The 20,009-nt window shown below is 57.6% G+C and overlaps 3 protein-coding genes across 3 annotated transcripts; 1 reads left to right on the forward strand and 2 right to left on the reverse strand.

Moving 5' to 3' along the window:
* Positions 1 to 1,148: 1,148 nt before the first annotated feature.
* On the forward strand, positions 1,149 to 3,306 carry LOC311529971 (regulator of G-protein signaling 9-binding protein-like). The gene is made up of 2 exons (XM_084646246.1): positions 1,149 to 1,564; positions 2,492 to 3,306. Exons 1-2 carry the CDS (start codon positions 1,324 to 1,326, stop codon positions 3,004 to 3,006), a joined length of 756 nt encoding a protein of 251 aa, XP_084502372.1. The 5' UTR covers positions 1,149 to 1,323; the 3' UTR covers positions 3,007 to 3,306.
* A 288-nt stretch (positions 3,307 to 3,594) lies between these two features.
* On the reverse strand, positions 3,595 to 8,375 carry UBE2C (ubiquitin conjugating enzyme E2 C). The gene is made up of 6 exons (XM_084645988.1): positions 8,106 to 8,375; positions 7,184 to 7,211; positions 6,930 to 7,016; positions 6,610 to 6,814; positions 4,186 to 4,245; positions 3,595 to 3,811 (listed from the first exon to the last, which is right to left on the reverse strand). The coding sequence occupies exons 1-6, from the start codon at positions 8,201 to 8,203 to the stop codon at positions 3,753 to 3,755; spliced, it is 537 nt and encodes a 178-aa protein (XP_084502114.1). The 5' UTR covers positions 8,204 to 8,375; the 3' UTR covers positions 3,595 to 3,752.
* A 559-nt stretch (positions 8,376 to 8,934) lies between these two features.
* On the reverse strand, positions 8,935 to 19,802 carry DNTTIP1 (deoxynucleotidyltransferase terminal interacting protein 1). Its single transcript, XM_084646366.1, has 13 exons — positions 19,665 to 19,802; positions 19,284 to 19,354; positions 18,002 to 18,098; positions 17,373 to 17,471; positions 14,027 to 14,095; positions 13,448 to 13,504; positions 13,076 to 13,137; positions 11,819 to 11,864; positions 11,251 to 11,309; positions 10,941 to 11,001; positions 10,415 to 10,486; positions 9,812 to 9,867; positions 8,935 to 9,428 (listed from the first exon to the last, which is right to left on the reverse strand). The coding sequence occupies exons 1-13, from the start codon at positions 19,740 to 19,742 to the stop codon at positions 9,290 to 9,292; spliced, it is 966 nt and encodes a 321-aa protein (XP_084502492.1). The 5' UTR covers positions 19,743 to 19,802; the 3' UTR covers positions 8,935 to 9,289.
* Positions 19,803 to 20,009: the final 207 nt, after the last annotated feature.

A 20,009-nucleotide genomic window follows, 5' to 3' on the forward strand; every position in this document is an offset into this window, starting at 1 on the left:
CAGCCGGAGGGGGCAGGGCCCGGGACCAGGGCACCACTGAGGAATCCCTTTACCTCAGGGAAGGGCTGGCCCACAGGGCACGGCTGGCCCACAGGGCGCAGGGGCTGGGAACATGGGGGTGCTCTTATTCTGGGGGGGCTGAGTCACACTGAGCCCCTCCAAGCCAGGAACCTCGGCAGCCATCACCAGCCTGGCGTGGCAGAGAGGCTGCACAGTGACCCCATGCCAGCGCCCCCTCTGCTCTCCCTTACAGGAACCGCTTCTGCTCCAGTCACCAGAGCGATCACAGCTCGGGCTGCCGGCCCCACCCCAACGGGTCCTGGGCCAGCCCCTGCATTGCAGGGCCACATGCATGGCCCCGGGGGACTGCCTCCCCCATGGAGGGGCTTCGTGCTTTAGAGGATCACTTTCAAACAGCCCCTAAATCATTCAGGGTGGGGAGGGAGACAGCCAGACTAGGGCAGGCCTTGGGCCGGGGGGCAGGGCCTGTCGTCACCCCCTGCTGCCCATGGCTAGGCCCCCCCAACCTGTCAGCAGGTGGGATCCCACAGCCGGGGAGCCACAAGCACAGGCCACGGCAGCTCCTCGCCACGGCAGCCGGCGACAGGGTCCCATCTAGGAGGAAGATGAAACTTTGGGAGCCTCACAGGCCAGGACTCCCCCCCCCGCCCAGCCCCCCCCAGGCCTCATGGGTTAAACCCACCCCCAGAAAACAGCGAGGCAGCGCCATGCCCAGTGGCGCCTCTCGCCTGCCTAGACCTGCCGCAGCTCCCCTGGGACCCCTGAGCCCGCCCCTGACAGTCTGCCTCAGGCTCAGCCTGGCCAGCCAGAGGAGACTCCAGCAGCGGGGAGCGAGGGCGCTGCTCCCGGGACCGGGAAGCCGAGGGGCTGGGGTGCAGCGGCTCCGACAGCCAGAGTTTGCAGGGCTGGCTCAGGCCTGTCCCCCAGGGAACTGCATTGCATTGCGGTGACAGGACTGGAGCAGGGAGGCGCTGCTGGCGGGGGGAGAGTCCGGCTCCTCCAGGGAGTGCACAGTGAACAGCTCGGCACAGGCCACCTTCCCACTTGGTCCCTGCCTCTCGGAGAACAGCTGGAGCCGACGAGGGGTCCTGCATCACAGGCAACAGCAGCCCCAGCCTGCACGAGGCCCCTGAGAGCCCTTTGTGGCTCAGCCCACCAGCTACACCCAGGCGCGGAGGCCCCGGCCCCGGCCTGCTGTGCAGCCCGACCCACTGGCTGGTGCCGCTTCCCCACCCACCAGCAGGCCCTGGAGCAAGCGAGGCCCAGCTGAGGCCCTGGGGGAGCCGGTCCTGGCTGGGCTGCATGCGGGCGCTGGAGAGGGACCACCCAGCAGCAAGGTCCTTGCCCTGGCAGATGTCCCACGCGCCTGACTCCCACAGCGTGGGGGAGCTGAGGGGGGCGTGTGCAGCCACCCACACCTCCCTGAGCAAAGTCATCGTGTGGCACAACCAGCTGGCGCTGCAGCTGGGGGGCACGGCGGACTCGCCCCAGCTGCGGGATGAGCTGCAGGAGCGGAGCAAGGAGGCGCACGAGCTCAGCAAGGGTAAGGAACTGAGCCCAGCCCGTTATCGCCTGGGGACTGCCTGCCAGGAGCAGGGCAAGAGAGGAGGGGAGATGCCAGGCTGCCCCGCCCGTGGCTGCCCCATCCCATGGCCCAGCTCAGGAGGCACGGCCAAAGATCCCAGCTGAAGGGCAGCACAAAGACAGAGCAGCCTCCAGCCCAGCCCCTGGGTGCTCGCTGCACAGGGGCTGTGCGCTGGGCACCTGCTCTTCCCCAGGCCTGGGGCTACAGCGCTCAGACAGCTTGGGCTGGTCTAGCAAAGAGCATAGACCACCCTGCCTGTGGCCAGCTCCTGCTTTCCTCTGCATTCAAATGGGAGCCCGCTCCCCATGTCCGCCTCCCTCTCGGCCTGCATCTTCTGCCCCAGAGCCAGGCCGGCCACACAGCAGCAGCAATGGGCAGTTCTGAGAGCTAATGCTTGCATCCCCCGCCAGTGCCTTGTCCCCATGGAGAGTAACAGCCAGCTAGCATTGCCATGTAACGGACCTACTGAGCTCAGGTGGTAGAGGCTTGAGCTGTGGCATTGAGCTCACCCCTCTGTGAGCCATGGGGAGGTTGCTTGTTACCCCTCAGAGAGTTACTCTTTAACCTCCTCCCACCCCATTAGAGTTGGTGGCTGGGGGTTTCCTTCTAGGAACAGAGGGCAGAGTTTGCACCTGCAAGGATGTGCATAGGACCACACCCCTAGGTGAGAACACGCCGTGCAGATGTCTTGGGCAAGCCCACTGGACAAGCACACAGCTCGCACTCAGTGCTCACAGTTTGGCCCTCTGTCACCAGGATATTTCATCACAGCTGGCTCCTTGCTAGGACAGCTGTTCAATTACCTTCCACTCGAGCCCATCCAGTGCTTTGCTCTTCTGGCTTCCCTCCCAGGGATGGTAACACTGAATGCACATCTCCCTGCAGGCCTGCGGAACATGCTCCTAGCTGGGCTGCAGCAGCCGCTGGCCAGCCCAGGGGAGCGGCAGGAGCTGGAGAGGCTGTGGGTGCTGTCCCTGTCAGCTCTGGAGCTCTTCCACCAAGACCTCTGCAGAGCCCATCATCTCTGCCAACTCTTCCCCCTGCAGGGGTGGGGGGTGCAGCTGCTGAGCACTGGAGTCACAGGGAAGACCACAGATGGAGGGCACAAGCCCTGGAGGAGGCCAAGCCGCAAGGGCACCAGGAGCACAGAGCAGCTGGGAGCTGCCCCCAGCCTGGAGGAGCAGATTGAGCATGTGGGGGCCATGCTGCTGGAGATGGAGACCAGAGTCAATGTCCCTGTCTGGACAGTGGAGGCCACAGAAGAGACTGGGCCTGAGAGCAGCTTGGCCTTTGAGGCAGAGGGGTCATGCAGCGAGAGGCAGGCTGCAGAGGTGGCAGGTGGCCTAGGGTGCTGTGGGCAGTGTCAGGACTGGCCTGCACTCTGCTGCACAGTGTCATGACCATCTACCCATGCCAAGGGGCAGGAGAAAACCCAGAACAAGGACCCTTGGCCATAGCAGCTGAGAGAGAAAAATTCCTTGGCGCACACAGAGCCCCACAGGGAGAACCAGGAAGAGGGCTCTGGCTTGGGGTAGGAACAAGTTGGCTGAGGGCACCCCTGCCAGCAGGGCAGACAGCTCAGTGAACACGTGGGACAGCGTTGGCAAGCTGGGTGAGCACTGCAGGCCGAGGGAACGGGTGGTTAAGAGGAGCCATCGCAGAGGAGACCATGGGGGGGATTAATAAACGCCATTGTTCTCCCACTTGTGTTCATTCCTGTAGAGCTTGCAAAATGCCCCTCCCCTAGGGAACCATTTCCACCCCCACAGCAGTGGCGGTGATGGAGGTCACAGAGATCTGTGCTTGGAATCTCCATCTGCTGGGGTGACGGGCCCCAGGCAGTGGGAGATCAGCAGCTGAGAGCTCTTGGTTCAAAATGCCCTGGGCTCAGTTCCTGCTGCGGCATGGCAGCCAAGCCAGAGGGGGTCACTGTGACCCAAGACACCATGCGGCTAAATGCAAGTACTACGATCTGTGCAAAACCAAAGTTAAAAAACGAGAGTTTATTTATACAGTAACCGTGGGTTCCACCTGCAGAATTAATTTAAAACAGCTTATGATACAGAGTCCTGTACAGAGCAGCCAGAGGACAGTTCCAGAGAGCAGACAGGGACGGACAGACAAACAGCTGTGGCTCAGGCAAGCGTCAGGTCTCCTGGCTCTTCGCCTGCTTTGCATATGTTTCCTGCAGGTATTTCTTGAAGGCTAGGGAGGGAGGGGAGAGCTGTTGGAGAGGGGCAGACTCTGGGACCACAGGGGCTCACCCTGGGCTTTTTTGTAGCTCCTGCAGCTGGTGAGAGGGTCACCCTGTGACAGGCTAGGAAGGAAGACATCCTCCTCTACTAGGCCAGAGCACAGCAATGAAGCCAGGCTGAGCGAGTGGCCAAGTCCGAGGCCCCCCATCAGGTACAGTCCCTGGGGAGGGTGATTATTACCCAAAAAGGTCTGAAGGCAGCTGTCCTCCCCTCCATGCCCAGGTGCTGGAGGGCAGCTGTAACCCTGTGCTGGGCCTGCAGGCAGCTCAGCCAGGAGTAGCCCAGAGCCATAGTGCCTAATGGACCCCAACAGGAGACACTCACCTGCTTGGTTCTTCCAGAGTTCGGCCGCATGTGTGTTCAGGGGGCTCTCAATGTTCGGCTCTGAGGATTGGGAGACGGGATTGGGAGGTCAGTGTGAGGACAGAGGAGGCTGCCTGTTTCTTACACAGCAACACGCCCACCCCACTCCTTAAGAATGGCCCTACTGGGTCAGACCAAGGGTTCATCTAGCCCAGTATCCTGTCTGCTGATAGTGGCCAATGCCAAGTGCCCCAGAGGGAATGAACAGAACAGGGAATCATCAAGTGATCCATACCCAGCTTCTGGCAAACAGAGGCTAGGGACACCATTCCTGCCCATGCTGGCTAATAGCCATTGATGGACCTATCCTCCATGAATTTATCTAGTTCTTTTTTGAACCCTGTCATGGTCTTGGCCTTCACAACATCCTCTGGCAAGGAGTTCCACTGGCAAGGTTGACTGTGCGTTGTGTGAAGACATATTTCCTTGTGTTTAAACCTGCTGCCTGTTAATTTCATTTGGTGACCCCTAGTTCTTGTGTTATGAGTAACAACACTTCCTTATCTACTGTCTCTGCACCACTCATGATTTTATAGACCTCAATCAGATCCCCCCTTAGCCGTCTCTTTTCCAAGCTGAAAAGTCCCAGTCTTATTAATCTCTCCTCATACAGAAGCCATTTCATACCCCACATAATTTGTTGCCGTTTTTTGGACCTTTTCCAATTCCAATTTTTTTTTTTTTTTTTTTTGAGACAGGGCGACCACGTCTGCACGCAGTATTCCTGGTGTGGGCGTCCCATGGATTTATTTATATAGCAGCAACATGATATTTTCTCTTATATCTATTTTTTTTGACGGCTGCTGCCCATTGAGTGGATGTTTTCAGAGAACTATCCACACTGACTCCAAGTCCTCTTTCCTGAGTGTCAACAGCTAATTTAGACCCCTTCATTTTATAGGTATACTTGGGATGATGTTTTCCAATTTGCATTACTTTGCATTTATCAACATTGAAGTTCACCTGCCATTTTGTTGCCCAGTCACCCAGTTTTGAGAGATCCTCTTGTAGCTCTTCGCAGTCTGCCTGGGTTTTAACTATCTGCAAATTTTGCCATCTCTCTGTTTACCCCTTTTTCCAAGATCATTTAGGAGTATGTTGAATAGGACTGGTCCCAGAACAGATCCCTGGGGGACACCACTATTTACCTCTCGCCATTCTGAAAACTGACCATTTATACCTACCCTTTGTTTCCTATCTTTCAACCAGTTACCAATCCAGGAGAGCACCTTTCCTCTTATCCTGTGGCAGCTCACTTTGCATAAGAGCCTTTGGTGAGGGACCTTGTCAAAGGCTTTCTGAAAATCTAACTACACTACGTGCACTGGATCCCCTTGGTCCACATGCTTGTTGACCCCCTCAAAGAATTCTAGTAGATTGGTGAGGCATGATTTCCCTTTATTAAAACCATGTTGACTCTTTCTCAACAAATTATGTTCATCAATGTATCTGACAATATTATTCTTTATTATAGTTTCAACCAGTTTGCTAGGTACTGAACTCAGGTTTACAGGCCTGTAACTGCCATGATCACCTCTGGAGCCCTTTTTAAAAACTGGCGTCACACTATCTATCCTCCAGTCATATGGTACAGAAGCCGATTTAAATGATAGGTTACAGACTAGTTAGTAAATGTGAAACTGCAGAACTGAGTTCCTTCAGAACTCTTGGGGGAATACCATCTGGTCCTGGCGACTTATTGCTGTTTAATTTATCAATTTGTTCCCAAACCTCCACTAATGATACCTCAAATCTGGGACAGTTCCTCAGATCCGTCACCTAAAAAGAACGGCTCAGGTTTGGGAATCTCCCTCACATCCTCAGCCGTGAAGATTGATGCAAAGAATTCATTTAGTTTCTCCACAATGGCCTTATCATCCTTGAGTGCTCCTTTAGCACCTCGATTGTCCAGTGGCCCCACTGGTTGTTTAGCATCTGGTCACATGCTCCCCCCCTCCCCGTGATGCCCTGCTCCATTCAACACCCTGTGCCCTCCTCCCCTAGCTCACACCCCAGCCTGCTTGCTGTCAGCTGTAGCTGTCATTCTATTTGTATCATGGTAGCGCCTAGAAGCCCCAGCCACGGACAAAGCCCCAATCACACCCGGCCTTGTACAAACCTAACAAAAGCACTGTCCCTGCCCCAGCGAGCCGAGCTGATGGTCCCAGTATCGGATGAGACAACGGACGGGGACACAAGGAAATGATGAAGCAATACTGATGGGCTGTAGTCACAGCCCACCTGTGGGCTAATCACTTGGAGGCAAGAACATGCTTTGGGCAAGCAAGGGGAGTGAGGAGAGCGAGAGGAGACTGCAGTGGGAAAGGGGAAGCCCAGGAACTCAGAGCTGCAGGACACCATGGGGCAATCCCCAGGCAGCCTCACCTCCCAGCAGGCTCTGAATGGACAGCAGGATCGTCCGGACGTCGTAGAGCGCAGACCACTTGTCCTTGAGGATGTCCAGGCAGATGTTGCCCTGCGTGTCCACGTTGGGGTGGTAGCAGGGGGTGAGGAACTTGACAGTGGGGGCATTGTAGGGATACCCATCGGGAAACTCCAGGGAAAGCTTATACCTCAAGTCCTCGTACACCTGGGGGAGGGAGGAAATAGAGAGTTAGCAGGACGGACCCAGGCCCCTCCGTGCCTCAGGGAGGCCAGGCAGACCCCTGGGCTCGCTTGTCCCCCCTCAGCCCCCGCAGGCTCACCGTCCCAGCGGCGCCGTCGATGGTCCCGATCCATCGGAAGAGATTGTCCGACTCGGGGAAGGCGGAGATCCCTTTGTCGCCGGCCATCTGAGCAGAGACGGGACAACGGTCAGGAGCGAACGCCCCGGCGACACTGCCCCCCCCGCCGCAGCCCCCCCGGCAGGCCGGGGGCCGCCCCGCAGGACCCGGCCCAGGCCAGCCCCGGCCCAGCTGAGCCCTGCCGGGCCTGGGGTCCAGTCGGGCCGCCTACTCACCATCAGCGCCATCAGCTCCTGCTGCAGCCTGCGGGGACGGAGGGACATGGGCGGTGAGGCGTGGCCCGCAGCCCCCCCAACCAGCCCCCCTGTGCCCAGGCCCGGCTCCCCCGCCCCACCGCGCCCAGGCCCGGCTCCCCCACCCCCCCGCCCAACCGGCCCCCCGCGCCCAGGCCCGGCTCCCCCGCCCCACCGGCCCCTCCGCCCAACCGGCTCCCCCGCGCCCGGCGGCCCCCCCCCCCAACCGGCTCCCCCGCGCCCAGGCCCGGCCCCCCCCCAACCGGCTCCCCCGCGCCCAGGCCCGGCCCCCCCCCAACCGGCTCCCCCGCGCCCAGGCCCGGCCCCCCCGCCCCCCCGCGCCCTCCGCCCAACCGGCCCCCCCGCGCCCAGGCCCGGCCCCCCCGCCCCCCCGCGCCCTCCGCCCAACCGGCCCCCCCGCGCCCAGGCCCGGCTCCCCCGCCCCCCAGCGCCCTCCGCCCAACCGGCCCCCCCGCGCCCAGGCCCGGCTCCCCCGCCCCCCCGCCCAACCGGCCCCCCCGCGCCCAGGCCCGGCTCCCCCGCCCAACCGGCCCGGCTCCCCCGCCCCCCCGCGCCCTCCGCCCAACCAGCCCCCCTGCGCCCAGGCCCGCCCAGGCCCGGCTCCCCCGCCCCAGCTCCCCCGCGCCCTCCGCCCAACCGGCCCCCCCGCGCCCAGGCCCGGCCCCTCCGCCCAACCGGCCCCCCCGCGCCCAGGCCCGGCGCCCTCCGCCCAACCGGCCCCCCAGCGCCCAGGCCCCACTCCCCCGCCCCCCCGCGCCCTCCGCCCAACCGGCCCCCCCGCGCCCAGGCCCGGCGCCCTCCGCCCAACCGGCCCCCCAGCGCCCAGGCCCCACTCCCCCGCCCAACCGGCCCCCCAGCGCCCAGGCCCGGCCCCCCCGCTCACCGCTTCCCCACGGAGCCGCGGGCCGCGCTGCTGCCGGGCTCGGCCCCCTTGCGGGCGGCGCTGGGGCGGGCGGCGGGGTCCGCGTTCTGCGAGGCCATCGCGGCGCTACTTCGCCCCGCCCGCGCTCCCGCGGCCGCTCGCTCCCGCGCCGGCGTTTGAAACGAACCCCCGGCCCCTCCGCCAATCAGCGGCCCGTTTGGTTTCGATCCAGCCAATCGCGGCTCGTCGGGCACGGGGGCGGCCGGGCAACCGGCCTCCCGCCCGATGGGCCCCAGGATTGGCCCGAGGCAGCGTCAGTTACCCGGAACTGGCCGTGACGCGAAGGGCGGGGCAGGGCCCTTAAAGGGCCAGTGACCCGCGGGGCGGCAGCGCCGCCCCCCTCCCGGCCGGGGCTGGCGGGCGGGGCGCCGGGAGGGGAGGGCCGCCCCAGCCAGGCCGCCCCGACTCCAGCCCCTGGCGCGGGCCCCGAACCCGTGTCGCCCCCGGCGCAGGGCCGATCCCTCCCGCACCACCGGGCCGGCTGCGGCCCAAGCACGGAGGACCGGGGCAGCCTGGGCCTAGAACAGCCCCGGGGGCAGCGCCTCAAGAACCCTCCCCAGGAGGAGCCGCTTGCCCGCCCTCGGCCCCGGCTCCTGGCCCCAAGGAGGGGGAGAAACTCTCCTTCGCTCACGGGCCCTGGCTAAGGAACCAACAGCTCCCTCTCCCTCCTTCCCACGCAGCTATCCGCCCGGCCCCCCCCGGCCCCGGCCCCAGCCCCCCCCGGCCCGGCCCCGCCCCGGCCCCGGCCCGGCCCCGGCCCCGGCCCTCGCATAGGCGCAGCAGGCTCCAGCAGGCTCCAGCACCAGCGTTTATTACAAATCTCTTTGTACACGGAGAGGAGCTGAAACAGGAAGTTCACACAGAAAAGTGCAGCGCCCAGGAGAAGCAGGAAGCAGCCAGTAACTTTGCTTACTGCCAGCCACCACCCACTCAGGGGAAGGGCCCAAACAGCTCTCAGGAGGTTTAATCCCAGCTGCTGCACTGCTTTTCCCTGTGGGCAGCATTCTGCTACCTGGGCCCCTGAAAGCACAAGCCCCAACATGTCCAGTGAAACACCAAGGAAGGAAAGATAAAAAAAACCGGGCAAGAGTCCATGTTCTGACAGGCTGTGACTGGATGCCGCTTGGGAGGGAGGGTGAGGTTTCTTATGTTTCATGGGTTCCCTCTGGAGGCTGTGGGTCCCCTTCATGGCGAAGTGTCTCCATATATTTCTGCATCTTTTCAGTCATCCAGGCAGGTGGGATAAAAGGTTTTAGTTCCTCCAGCTTCAAATCAAGAGAGCTCCTGGTGAGCAAGTGGGAGACGGGAGTGAGCATGTGGGAGGGACACAGACACTGTCTGGTCAGATTCAGGAAAGCTCAGCACCCACTACTCAGGTAAGATTTTCCAGAGAAGGGGCTCCCATGAGAAGCCTGATTTTCAGGAGTGCAGCATGGTGGGCACACACTGGGTGCTGAGAAGTCTCATCCCAGTCGTGGGTGCTGAGCACAAGGTCATCTGGTAGAGCATAATACTAGGCAGGACCCACTCTGCTTCCTGCCTTGCTCGCTCTCTTGCTCCCTGTGGACATGACGACTCCCCCATCCCCTCCCCCTGTCATTTCTAGTTTCATAAAGGGGAGATGGCAGGGGTTTCAGCACAGCTGAAGTCCTGGTTCCTTGCCTCACCTGTAATCGTCACTGGCAGCCAGATCCTGAATATCCTCCTCTATGAGGAGGTAGGCCTGCAGCAGTTGGGAAACAAGAGATGGTTAGGAGCCATTCTGGTTGAACATACACAGGCTAAGAAGATTTTCCACTTGGCTACTCAGAAATGAGATCTGCTGGCATGAAGTAGTGGCGCTAGCTCTGTAAATAGCACCCACACCCCAATACCTCAAAGAAACCAGGTCAGGTGTGAGCAGAATTGCTCCTGAGAGTCCAGGGGAAGTGGGTTTCTGCATCTCATGGTTCCACCTTGCTCACTCTTCCAAACCCTCATCGTCATAACAGTTGCATCAAAGCTGATGACTTCCTCGGCTGAAGCAACAGTCGCTAAATCTCAGCCCCAAGTGATGAGGAGCAGAGAGTGGCCTGCCAGACAGTGCTCTGAAGGGGCTACAGCATGGATGAGCCCATCAGAAAACCCAGAGCCCTGGAATCCGGGCTGCTTACTGCACTGGGTTCAGCTTATTTGCACACTTTAATTCTGAGCCAGTCTACTTTACGATTCTCTCCCTGTCCCCACCAAGATCCCAGGCTGCGGCAGGAGCCAGCCCTGGCCACACTCACCATCTTGCCCCCTGTGGCCCTCATGTGCTGCTGTTCTGCCAGCCAGTGCTTGTCTTGAGGATCAGCCGCATACTGCAACAGAGCAGCAAGGTGAGAACACCACGATCAACATACCAACATCTATAGCCACCATCATGGGGCAACTTCTGGGTGTGGACACAGAGTCTAGGCCCAGTCCTCTGTGGAAACCCAGGGGGTAACCCCATGTCTCCCAGTAAGAGATTTTCCTATGAATAAGGACTCAGCCCCATCCTGCTTACTCCTCAAAGCAAAGCCTCCTGTGCCGAGCAAATTCATCACCCACCAGGAAGCAAGTCTAGTGTATTACATTCACTTTAATACTTCACAATAGATTGAAAAATTGTAACGTCCACAATGTACTCGAGTCCCTGCCCTGGGAGCCAACAAGCAACGTCAGCAGGGTGTGAGGGGGGAGAACATACAAGCACAAGTAGACATTCCCCACCCCCATCACAGGCAACTTCTGAGCAAACCCCAAAAGAAGCATTGTGCTGAGGTTTCTGACCTTAAAGAGATGGGGGTGTTTGATGTAGAGTCGCCCTCTGGTTCCTCCCATTCCAAGGGCCCTGAAACAGGAACATGGTGGGGGGAGGGGGTTAGGCCTGTGCAGAGGGGCAGCTGAAGTGTGATGTATGGAGGCTTCCTTCTGTCCCCAGAGCCTGTGCCCTTCCCACTCTGCTTCAGAGTGCAGAGAGATTTAACTCGTGAGAGGAGCACCATGGGCTCCAGCCCCAGAGGCAGTGCTGCTGCCCCCTTCTTCCCCTTACCCAGAACCCTGGGGCACACAGCCAGCACCCCACAGGGCGATTCCTTACTTGTTTGCTCGAGATCCCAGCACAAAAGTTGTGGACTCAGTCAGCCGGGCTGGATCCCACTAAAGAGTGATTGGGAAAGGGGCAGAAATTAGAAACCCAATAGATCCAGATCCAACACCCTTTCTTTGAGCCTCAGATTTCTGTAGCAAACTCCTGCAGGGGCCCCGCTGGCTCTGGTGGGCTCCATGGAGGGGAAAATACGCCTCATACCTTGACTGATCTAACAGGCAGTGGAGTTTCTCTGGCCTTCCCAGCAGAACGTGCTGCCCTGGGACAGTTCATCCATAGCCAGGAGGAATCTACTTCCTCTGAGCTGCTGGGCTGCACCGGGGAGTGCTCACAGGCTGTGCATATGGAGGCAGCAGATGAGGGCCTCCACCCAGCCCACTGCTCTCCCCCCTTTGTCATTGCAGGGAGGAGGCAGAGCTGGGTAAAGCCTGACCTAGAATCAGCCTCTGTTCCTGTAGGTGGCAGCACGATCACTGCCAGAGGCAATGGGGAGAAGGGAGGCTGCATGGAGCACTACTGAGCCAAGCCCAGAGAAAGGACAGCCAGCTGCACACTGTACCTTTGGTCCCTCCCGGCGCACTGGCTCACAGGATTTGAGCTTCCACCTGAAGGGGAAAGAACACAAAATAGTCCTGAATTCCCAGAAGGCTCATGCCAAGAAGCCACAAAAGAATTTAAATCAACACTGGATAAAAAGCACTAGGAAAGGGCCTGCCAGGAGCAGATCCTGTGGGGAGGGCTGGTCATCCACAGTGTGTTGCCAGCCATAGATTTTACTAATCCAAGCTGCCTACAGCCTAAAACGATTCTGCTCTCCTGATCGGGACATACATCCCCTCCCCCTCTCCAGACAGACAGAGCACCCCTGAATATCCCTCTTCCCCCACACACCCATTTCTCTGGTGCTGGCTCCTCTTCCGCATCAACCCCTCTCCTCTCCAGAGTCCCACAAGACTCTCAGCCCTCTACTCTCTTGTATCTCCCCTGGCTCCTCTGATCCCTGCCTTGAGCCTTACCCTGACAATACTCAGCCACACATATTTCAGGGCCTTCCGTAACCCTCCCCCATGACCTCCCTGACCAGGCTCATTTAGCTGAAGAAAAGCTGGCAGGTCTCACACACACAAATGCTTCTCTTGGCCAGGAGGAGCCCCCACGTTGAGCTCCAGACACTCCTCTTCCTTCTTGACTCAGACCTTCCATTTCCGTCCAGAGGCCCTGCCCTGAATGCCATGCTTGACCATGAGTTTCTCTCTACATCCCCCATGGCTGCAAATCTGTCATTGCCACCTGCGTGACACACTGCCCCTGTGTGCAGTTGCCCTGACTTGGCCCAAATCCTACGCAAGTCTCCATCTTCTCGGCAGAGCTTCGTCACCTCTGTTACTGCAATTTCCTTCTCTATGGCTTCTGAGTCCCCACCCTCCTGTCTCTAGCACAGGCACTATGCCTCTGCCTTCTCACTGGCAGGGAGCGGGGCCATAGCGCTCCCATCTACAGGCTCCTCATTCACTTGTTTGAGCTTGGCCAGGCTCCAGCCAACCACGTGTATCTTCACTCCCCTCGCCTGAGCCTTCTTTTTGCCCATATGCACAATCTCACCATAGCCAAGAACTTTCTGCCCTGCGGCTCTCATGTTTGGAACTGCCTCCCTGTAGGGTCTGGACTCGGAGAGAGCACGAGTCAACCTCAGCTGAAAGCATCTCGCCCACTTGCATGATCCATTTGCATGAGACACACCAGGAGAGAGAGAGCTGGGCTGCCCTACGCCCTTCCTCAGCCAACCTTGTGTCTCGCCTCTTATCTCCACACTTACGTGGCCACACCTGAGGCTCCACGATCGTTCAGCAGGCTCTGCCCTGGAGGTCGCCCCTTCCTCTGCAAGAGAGAAATCCCTCTTTAGCTCACTCACCTGAGAAGCACACATGTGCATTCCCTGCTGGGAAGGCGGGTCTCCCAACCACATGAGGAACCTGTTAAGAGTAGCTATTAAGAAATGCTGAGACTGGGCAAAAGGAGCCAGCATTCCTGAGTAGAGTCGGGGCCACAGGCTGCCCTGGGGGCTTCCCCCTTCCTAACCCTCTCTCAGCTATAGGGAGGGAGCAGCCAGTGAGGCCTGCACAAGAAATGAGGGCCAAGCTTCCTCATGAGGCAGTGTATTGGGGTGGAGTCCTTGCATGGGCCTTACCTTTTTGGGAACAGGGCTTCCTCGCCGACTGGATTCCTCTTCCATCTGCCGGGCACGCTGGCGAAGAAATTAGCGATGGGATGAACACAGCCCTTCTCTCTCACAGAACCACCCTAGCCACTCAGACAACTACCCTCTTCTCCGTTGCACCCAGAAACGTGTGCCACTCGAACAGGTAGCGCCACCCCAGCCTGATCCTTAGAGATGGGCACACGGGGTTCTACCTGCCCAAGGCAGAGACCAGGCCTGGGCCCCTCCTCTCCCAGCCTTCACTCTCCCCAATTCCATTTCCTCATCAGAAGGACTGACAGAAAGGCAAGAAATCCACTTACACAGAGCTCTCCTCTGCAGTCAGGTGGCTTTACAAAGGACAGACTGGCTAGGAGATCCCTGCTCCACCCCCTTACTTGTTCTGGTTCCATTTCTTGATCATCACTACCAGCACGTAAGAATCTAATACTGCTAGGGGCCTCTCCTAGCTCCTGCCAAGCCACTGCTAGAGAAAAAGCAATCAGAAGCCCAACCCCAGTCTCCCAGGCCAGGTCCCTGAAGTTCAGCCCTCTGCGACAGCAGCTCTACCTTTGGCACTGACTGCTCATGGGTCAGTCTGGGTATCACCTTCTTGCCATCAGAGAACAGCAGCTTGGCCTGTGGGGAGAGAGGGAAGGGTTATCTGCCTCCAGGAAGCTGCTGTACTTTAGGGCCTCCAGGAGGGCCAGGAAGGAGGCTGGATGTGGGACAGGTTCTCTCCCCGAGAGGCATTCACAGATGGGTTTGATTCCTATAACAGCTTTTACACGCGGCCTATTTGGCTCAGATCACTGGAATAACATGAACACAGAGTCTCAAAGGCCAGAAGGGACCTGGCTGATCATTTAGTTTGACACCCCCCCACCCTCCCCAATAACACAGGCCAGAGAACTTCCCTGAATTAATTTCTGTTTGAACTGGAGCAGATCTTCCAGAAAAACATACAAGTATGATTTTAAAATGTCCAGTGATGGCGAATCCACCACGACCCTTCGTACATTGTCACAATGGTTAATTACTCTTGGCTGTTAATAATTTGCACCCTATTTACAGTCTGAATATTCTTGCTTCAACTTCCAGCCATTGCACTGTGTTAGACTTTCATCTGCTAGACTGAAGAGCCCCCATCAAACTTCTGTGCCCTAGTTGGGTACTTATACACTGGGATCAAGTGACCTCTTAACCTTCTCTTTAAGCTAAACAAATTGAACTCCTTGAAGGCAGGTTTTCCAATCCCTTAATAATTCCCATAGTTCATCTCGGATCCCCCCTGTCCAGCATCCCTCCTGACTTGTCGACATCAGAACTGGCCACAGAAGCAGCTGAACCAGTGCCAAATACAGAGTTAATGTAACCGCTTTATTTGATTTCCCCCTCTTTCTACATCCAAGGATAACATTTATCCTCTTGGCCACAGCATGACACTGGGAGCGCGTGTTCAGCTCATTATCCACAATGGCCCCCAAGTCTTTTTCAGAGTCACTGCTTCCCAAGCTAGAGTCCCTCACTCTGTAAGTATGGCCCACATTCTGTATTCCTAGATTTATACATTTACACTGAGCCACATTACATGCCTATGGTTTGCTTGCGCCCAGCTTACCAAGTGATCCAGATCGCTCTATCAGTGACCTGTCCTTTTCATTATTTACCATTCCCTGCATTTTTGTGTCATCTGCAAACTTTATCAAGGATGATTTTAGGTTTTCTTTCAGGTCATTGATAAAAACGTTCAACAGGGTGGGGTCAAGAACTGATCCCTGCGGGACCCCACTCAAAGCACACCTGCTTGATGATGAGTACCCGTTTACATTAGAGAGCTGTCACTTACCCCTTTTGAAATCCATTTCATGTGTGCCATGTTAATTTTGTATCATTCTAGTTTCTTAATCAAAATGTACGGTACGTAGTCGAATGCCTTTTACAGCCACACTAGTGTGTACAAGGTACAGCAACACTATTGCCTTTATCAACCACACTTGTAACCTCACCAAAAAGATACCAAGTTAGTGTCACAGGATCTGTTTCCCGTAAGCCCACTCTGTTTGGCATGATTTCAAGGAGGGCACAATAACTATGTATCAGTCGAGCCCTCACGTCAGACCCGTCAGAAGACTCAGATATGCTTCAGTTCAGAGAGTGGCTTCTGCTGCCCTGCACAATGTGCCCATTCTGATGTAACATGTTAGTAAGCGCTCTCCAACTCTACAGGGTGCAAACTCTGGCAGAGGAAAGGCAAAGCTGATCATTCACTGGGAGGTTGTAGCTCCTTTCTATTAATGAGCAGAAAATTGTGAAATCTAATTAAGATCAATTTATTTACTTCAATTTAAGATCGGAGAGACGCCTCTCCTGGAATGTAGATGCCCCAACAGATAATTAATATCACAAACAAACCCTAGCAGCATTAGAATCTCAGAGATAGGAACTAGTCAGTCAGCCACCTACACAGTGGGCTCCTCCCCGCCACTTCCTCATTCTGAGCAGCAGAACCTCAGCCCCTCCAAACCCACGCCAAACAGAGGACTGGGCACAGTGCCTCCAAGGTCACCACATTTGGGTGTTTCAGACCAGGGAGAGCAAGTTCCAGAGTCCGGGGGGGCCCTCACAGACAGTGTCCTGCCAACCGCCCTCTCCGTTCTATAATTAAAGGGATCCAATTTGAGTACCCCTCCAACAGAGGCGGTGGAGGCCTGGCCCAGGGAGAGAGGTGTGGATCCCTGAGGTAAGGCCAGTCCCAGGCTATTTAGGGCTGCAGAGACCAATGGGCAGCCAGTGCTGAACCCGGAGCATGGGGTCATGTGCTCCCAGAAAAGGGCCCCGCTCAGTAAGTAAGTGCCACGTTCTGCACCACCGCCAGTCTCCAGCTGGCTGTAAGGGGCAGCCCCATGCCGAGCACACGGCAATAGTCTGATCTTCAGGTGCCTCAGGCCTGGAGAACAGTGTCAAGATCGGGATGTGAAAGGGAAGATCCCCACCTCCTGGCCAGGCATGGCTGGTGTGAGGCTGACTGGGTTACAGCGGTGATGGGATCATCCCACTGCTGCTGGGGGCCTAGAATCACCCCTGAAATTCCTTGTTGGTTGGCTTTGCATTAACCAGACTTGGAGAGAACTAGAGAAAGGGGTGGGAGAGGAGAAGCAGCTCAGAGCTGGCTCCATACCCCGGCTCCTCATCCATGTCATGTTTATGAGGCCAACATCACCACAGTGTGCATGAGCTGGAGAAGAGCATGCAGTTCCTTCCACCAGAGCCCTCTGCTGGCTGATCCCTACAACCAGCTCTCCCTAGGTCAGGGATACTCAGACCCCAGTGGTTCAGGAGCCAAATTAGCGATCAACATTACCGAAAAGAGCCACAGGAGTGTGAATTCATTGTTTCATTTACTGTATAATTCGCACAGCAAAATGACTGACCATATATTATGTTTCAGAGTAGCAGCCGTGTTAGTCTGTATTTGCAAAAAGAAAAGGAGTACTAGTGGCACCTTAGAGACTAACCAATTTATTTGAGCATGAGCTTTCGTGAGCTACAGCTCACTTCATCGGATGCATGTATTATGTTATTAGCTACAACTGCTTAACAACACAGTAAAAGCACCCTGATTGGTTAATAATTAAGTCACACACCTCTTAATATTGTGTGCTGCAAAGAGCTGCAGGAGACACAATAAGGAGCCACTGGTGGGTGGTGAGCCACAGTCTGAGTATCCCTGACCTAGATACAAAGGCATGTTAGCAAGGACATTTTGTACTGTGAGGTTTTGGGCACCCAGCCTGTGAGTCTCTGCATCCTCAGGAGATTGTGGGGCAGATATTTCCACCCCTGTGTTCTTTCTTACACGGCTACTCCCAGAGGGCGGTGACCCCAGCTGTGTTTGGCAATGGCACAGCCCTACCTGTTCTAGGCAGCTCCGACATGTTTCCTGGATGAGCTGCTCTGGGTCCACCTCCTCCCCGACATTCTCTCTCACGTTAACCGCTGCCTTCTGGAAAAACTGGAAAGGGGCCCAAGAGATGGTTAGAATGACGCTGGCTGCTCTAACCTCTTTCCAGAGGAGGCTGCCTCCTGGGGACAAGGCTCTCATCTGCACAGACAAAGTCAGGGGCTGGTGACTCCAGGAGCCACTTCTGCTCATGCTACAACCAAATACTGTATGGTCATCAGGGTCAGCACTGAGCACCCGGGATGCAATCCCATCAGGAAGTTCTGTGCCCCTTGGGAGCAGAGTCCATCCTCTCTGGTCACTCGCTGTTGTCCACCAGAACTTGTTTTTAAAGTTTCATCTTAACTGTGCGCATTTCGACTCCTCCAGAAGGGACTGGGAGCCCTCTGAGTGGGACCCTTTCAGGGTTAGACTGAGCAGCCCCCACCTGCCTTTCTTATCCAGTTCACAAGGTTGCGGTGTGTATGTAAAGAGGGCTACAGGGCTGGGGCTTCACTGGGTCAGTGCCTAGTAGCACAGGCTGGAGGCAGGAAAAGGCTGAGATCCACCCAAGAGATTTCCCTTTCCTAGTGAGCTTTTACCTTCATGTATTTATTGAAGACTATTTGGATCTCCTCATTGATACTAGGCTGCAGAACAGCTCGCAACAAATCCATGGAGACAGCAGGATCTGTAAAGCTGAACACGAGATAAATTACTCCACCCGCCCTTACTGCCCCACATAGCTCAGAAAATCCCCAAGGCCCAGAATCCCACTCTACAATGCTGTTCCAAATGTTCTCACCCACATGGATGTCCATCAGAGTTCACAGACTTCTAACAAAGGACATAACTCTAACAACACAGGCTGCAAGCTTATTTCCACACCAAATCTAGCAGCACAATTACCCGCTGACTCCAAACCTAGGTCTCCCAACAGAAGAGAAGTGTTGGATATAACACCCCTCTGAATTCATCACTGCTTCAAGTGTCAGCTGGAGAGGAGTGATGTAAAAGTATAACTGGGTTCAAAGAAGAACCAGATAAGTTCCGAGAGGATAGGTCCATCAGTGGCTATTAGCCAAGATGGTCAGGGACCAAACTTCACACTCTGGATGTCCCTAAACTTCTGACTGCCAGAAGCTGGGATTGGATGACAGGGGATGGATCACTTGACAATTTCTGGGATCATTCCCAATGGGGTATCTGGCATTGGCCTCTGTTAGAAGCCAGGTACCGGGCTGGATCGAGCATTGGTTTGATCCAGAACAGGCGTTCTTATACTCATTTGAATCTCCATTTCACCAGGATTGGACAGGCTGCTGAGCCAGTGACCTGTGCTACCACTAGACTCTGGGTCATCTCACAGTGACCACCATCACTTAGCAATTGTAGAGCATTTCAGTCTTCAAAGAACTTTATGCACATTACTTCCCTGGGTAAAAAGCCCCATTTTACAGACAGAGAAACCAAGACCCAGATCACCAAAATGCCTTGCTCAGCGCCGCATCGGGAGTTAATGGCAGAGCCAGGATTAGAATTTGGGAGCTCCCATACACTGCCTTTCCTCAGTCCTCTAGACAACGTTGCTTCTTCCTGATATCAAACCCCATTTGTTTGGGTTTAATCCTATTGTTTAGTGGGTCTGGTGGGTGGCAGGGGAGGGTCTTTTTAACTGCCCGAGAGGGGAAAAATCCCTGAGCACCTGCACACCTCGGGATGCAGCGACTTCACAGGCCAGAGACCCGTCAGCAAGCCCAAGGCATCTCGCGTCTGCCAGGAGAGCCCTGTGTCGGGACGAGCAAGGCTGGGCGCTGGCTGCCCAGCGCGGCCCCTCCTGGCAGCACCCCACCGTGACGGCCCCAGCCCGGGGGCAGCTGGTACCTTGTTGTCATCTGCGAGCGCCGACCCCGCCGCTGCACCTGGCGGTGCTTGATCATGATGTTCCAGGGGCTCTGCAGGGGGAGGAGCAGAGGGGGGTTGGAGCGGGAAGTGCCCAGAGAGGGGCCCGCACCCCGCCCACCTCAGGGCCCGGCGGGGGGGGGCACAGACGGCCCCCCTAGATCGGGGGGGGGGGCGCTCTGGGCTGTCAGGCAAACCCTACAGGCCGCTCCGAGCGCAGGGGCCGCCCGGCCCCGGCCCCGGCCCCGGCCTGGAGCGCCCGGGCTCTGCCTTACGGCGCCGGCCGAGCGGGAGCGGGAGCGGGAGCGGGGCGGGCGGACACGGACGGCCCCGCCCCGCCCCGCCGGCTCTCAGCGTGCTCACCAGCTGCCCGTCCCCCTCCTCCGGGCCCCCTTCCCCCGGCGGCCCCGGCTGCTGCTCGGGATCCCGGGCGGCCCCCATCCCGGCTGCGCAGCGCCCCCGACCCGCCGCACCGGAAGGAGCGGGGCCGAGCGGACGTCATCAGACCCGCGACGCCTCGCCCGGAGGGAGCGCGACGGGCTGCCATGGCAACCGCGCCGCCATCTTGCTGCGGGGCTGGGGGCTGGGGGCTGGGTCCCAGTCAGTGCCCGCGGCTCTGCCCCCCGCGCTCTCCGGCGGGGCCTGAGGCCGCACAGCACGAGCCAGGCCCCCGCCCCCGGTCCCATCTGTCTGGGGCTCAGTGAGCCC

This window comes from Lepidochelys olivacea (assembly GCF_965140295.1).
Source record: "Lepidochelys olivacea isolate rLepOli2 genome assembly, chromosome: 13".
NCBI lineage: Eukaryota > Metazoa > Chordata > Testudines > Cheloniidae > Lepidochelys > Lepidochelys olivacea.

Bases quoted from the DNA above. Each gene is read 5' to 3' on its own strand.
- LOC311529971 (XM_084646246.1), top strand. From the start codon at position 1,324: ATGCGGGCGCTGGAGAGGGACCACCCAGCAGCAAGGTCCTTGCCCTGG. The intron at 1,565-2,491 runs GTAAGGAACTGA...ATCTCCCTGCAG, and splicing joins GGCGCACGAGCTCAGCAAGG to GCCTGCGGAACATGCTCCTA.
- UBE2C (XM_084645988.1), bottom strand. From the start codon at position 8,203: ATGGCCTCGCAGAACGCGGACCCCGCCGCCCGCCCCAGCGCCGCCCGC. The intron at 7,212-8,105 runs GTGAGCGGGGGG...CCGTCCCCGCAG, and splicing joins CGCGGCTCCGTGGGGAAGCG to GCTGCAGCAGGAGCTGATGG. The intron at 7,017-7,183 runs GTGAGTAGGCGG...GTCTCTGCTCAG, and splicing joins AGGAGCTGATGGCGCTGATG to ATGGCCGGCGACAAAGGGAT.
- DNTTIP1 (XM_084646366.1), bottom strand. From the start codon at position 19,742: ATGGGGGCCGCCCGGGATCCCGAGCAGCAGCCGGGGCCGCCGGGGGAA. The intron at 17,472-18,001 runs GTAAAAGCTCAC...GCCCCTTTCCAG, and splicing joins TCTTCAATAAATACATGAAG to TTTTTCCAGAAGGCAGCGGT. The intron at 13,505-14,026 runs GTAGAGCTGCTG...TTTCTTCGCCAG, and splicing joins ATGAGCAGTCAGTGCCAAAG to CGTGCCCGGCAGATGGAAGA.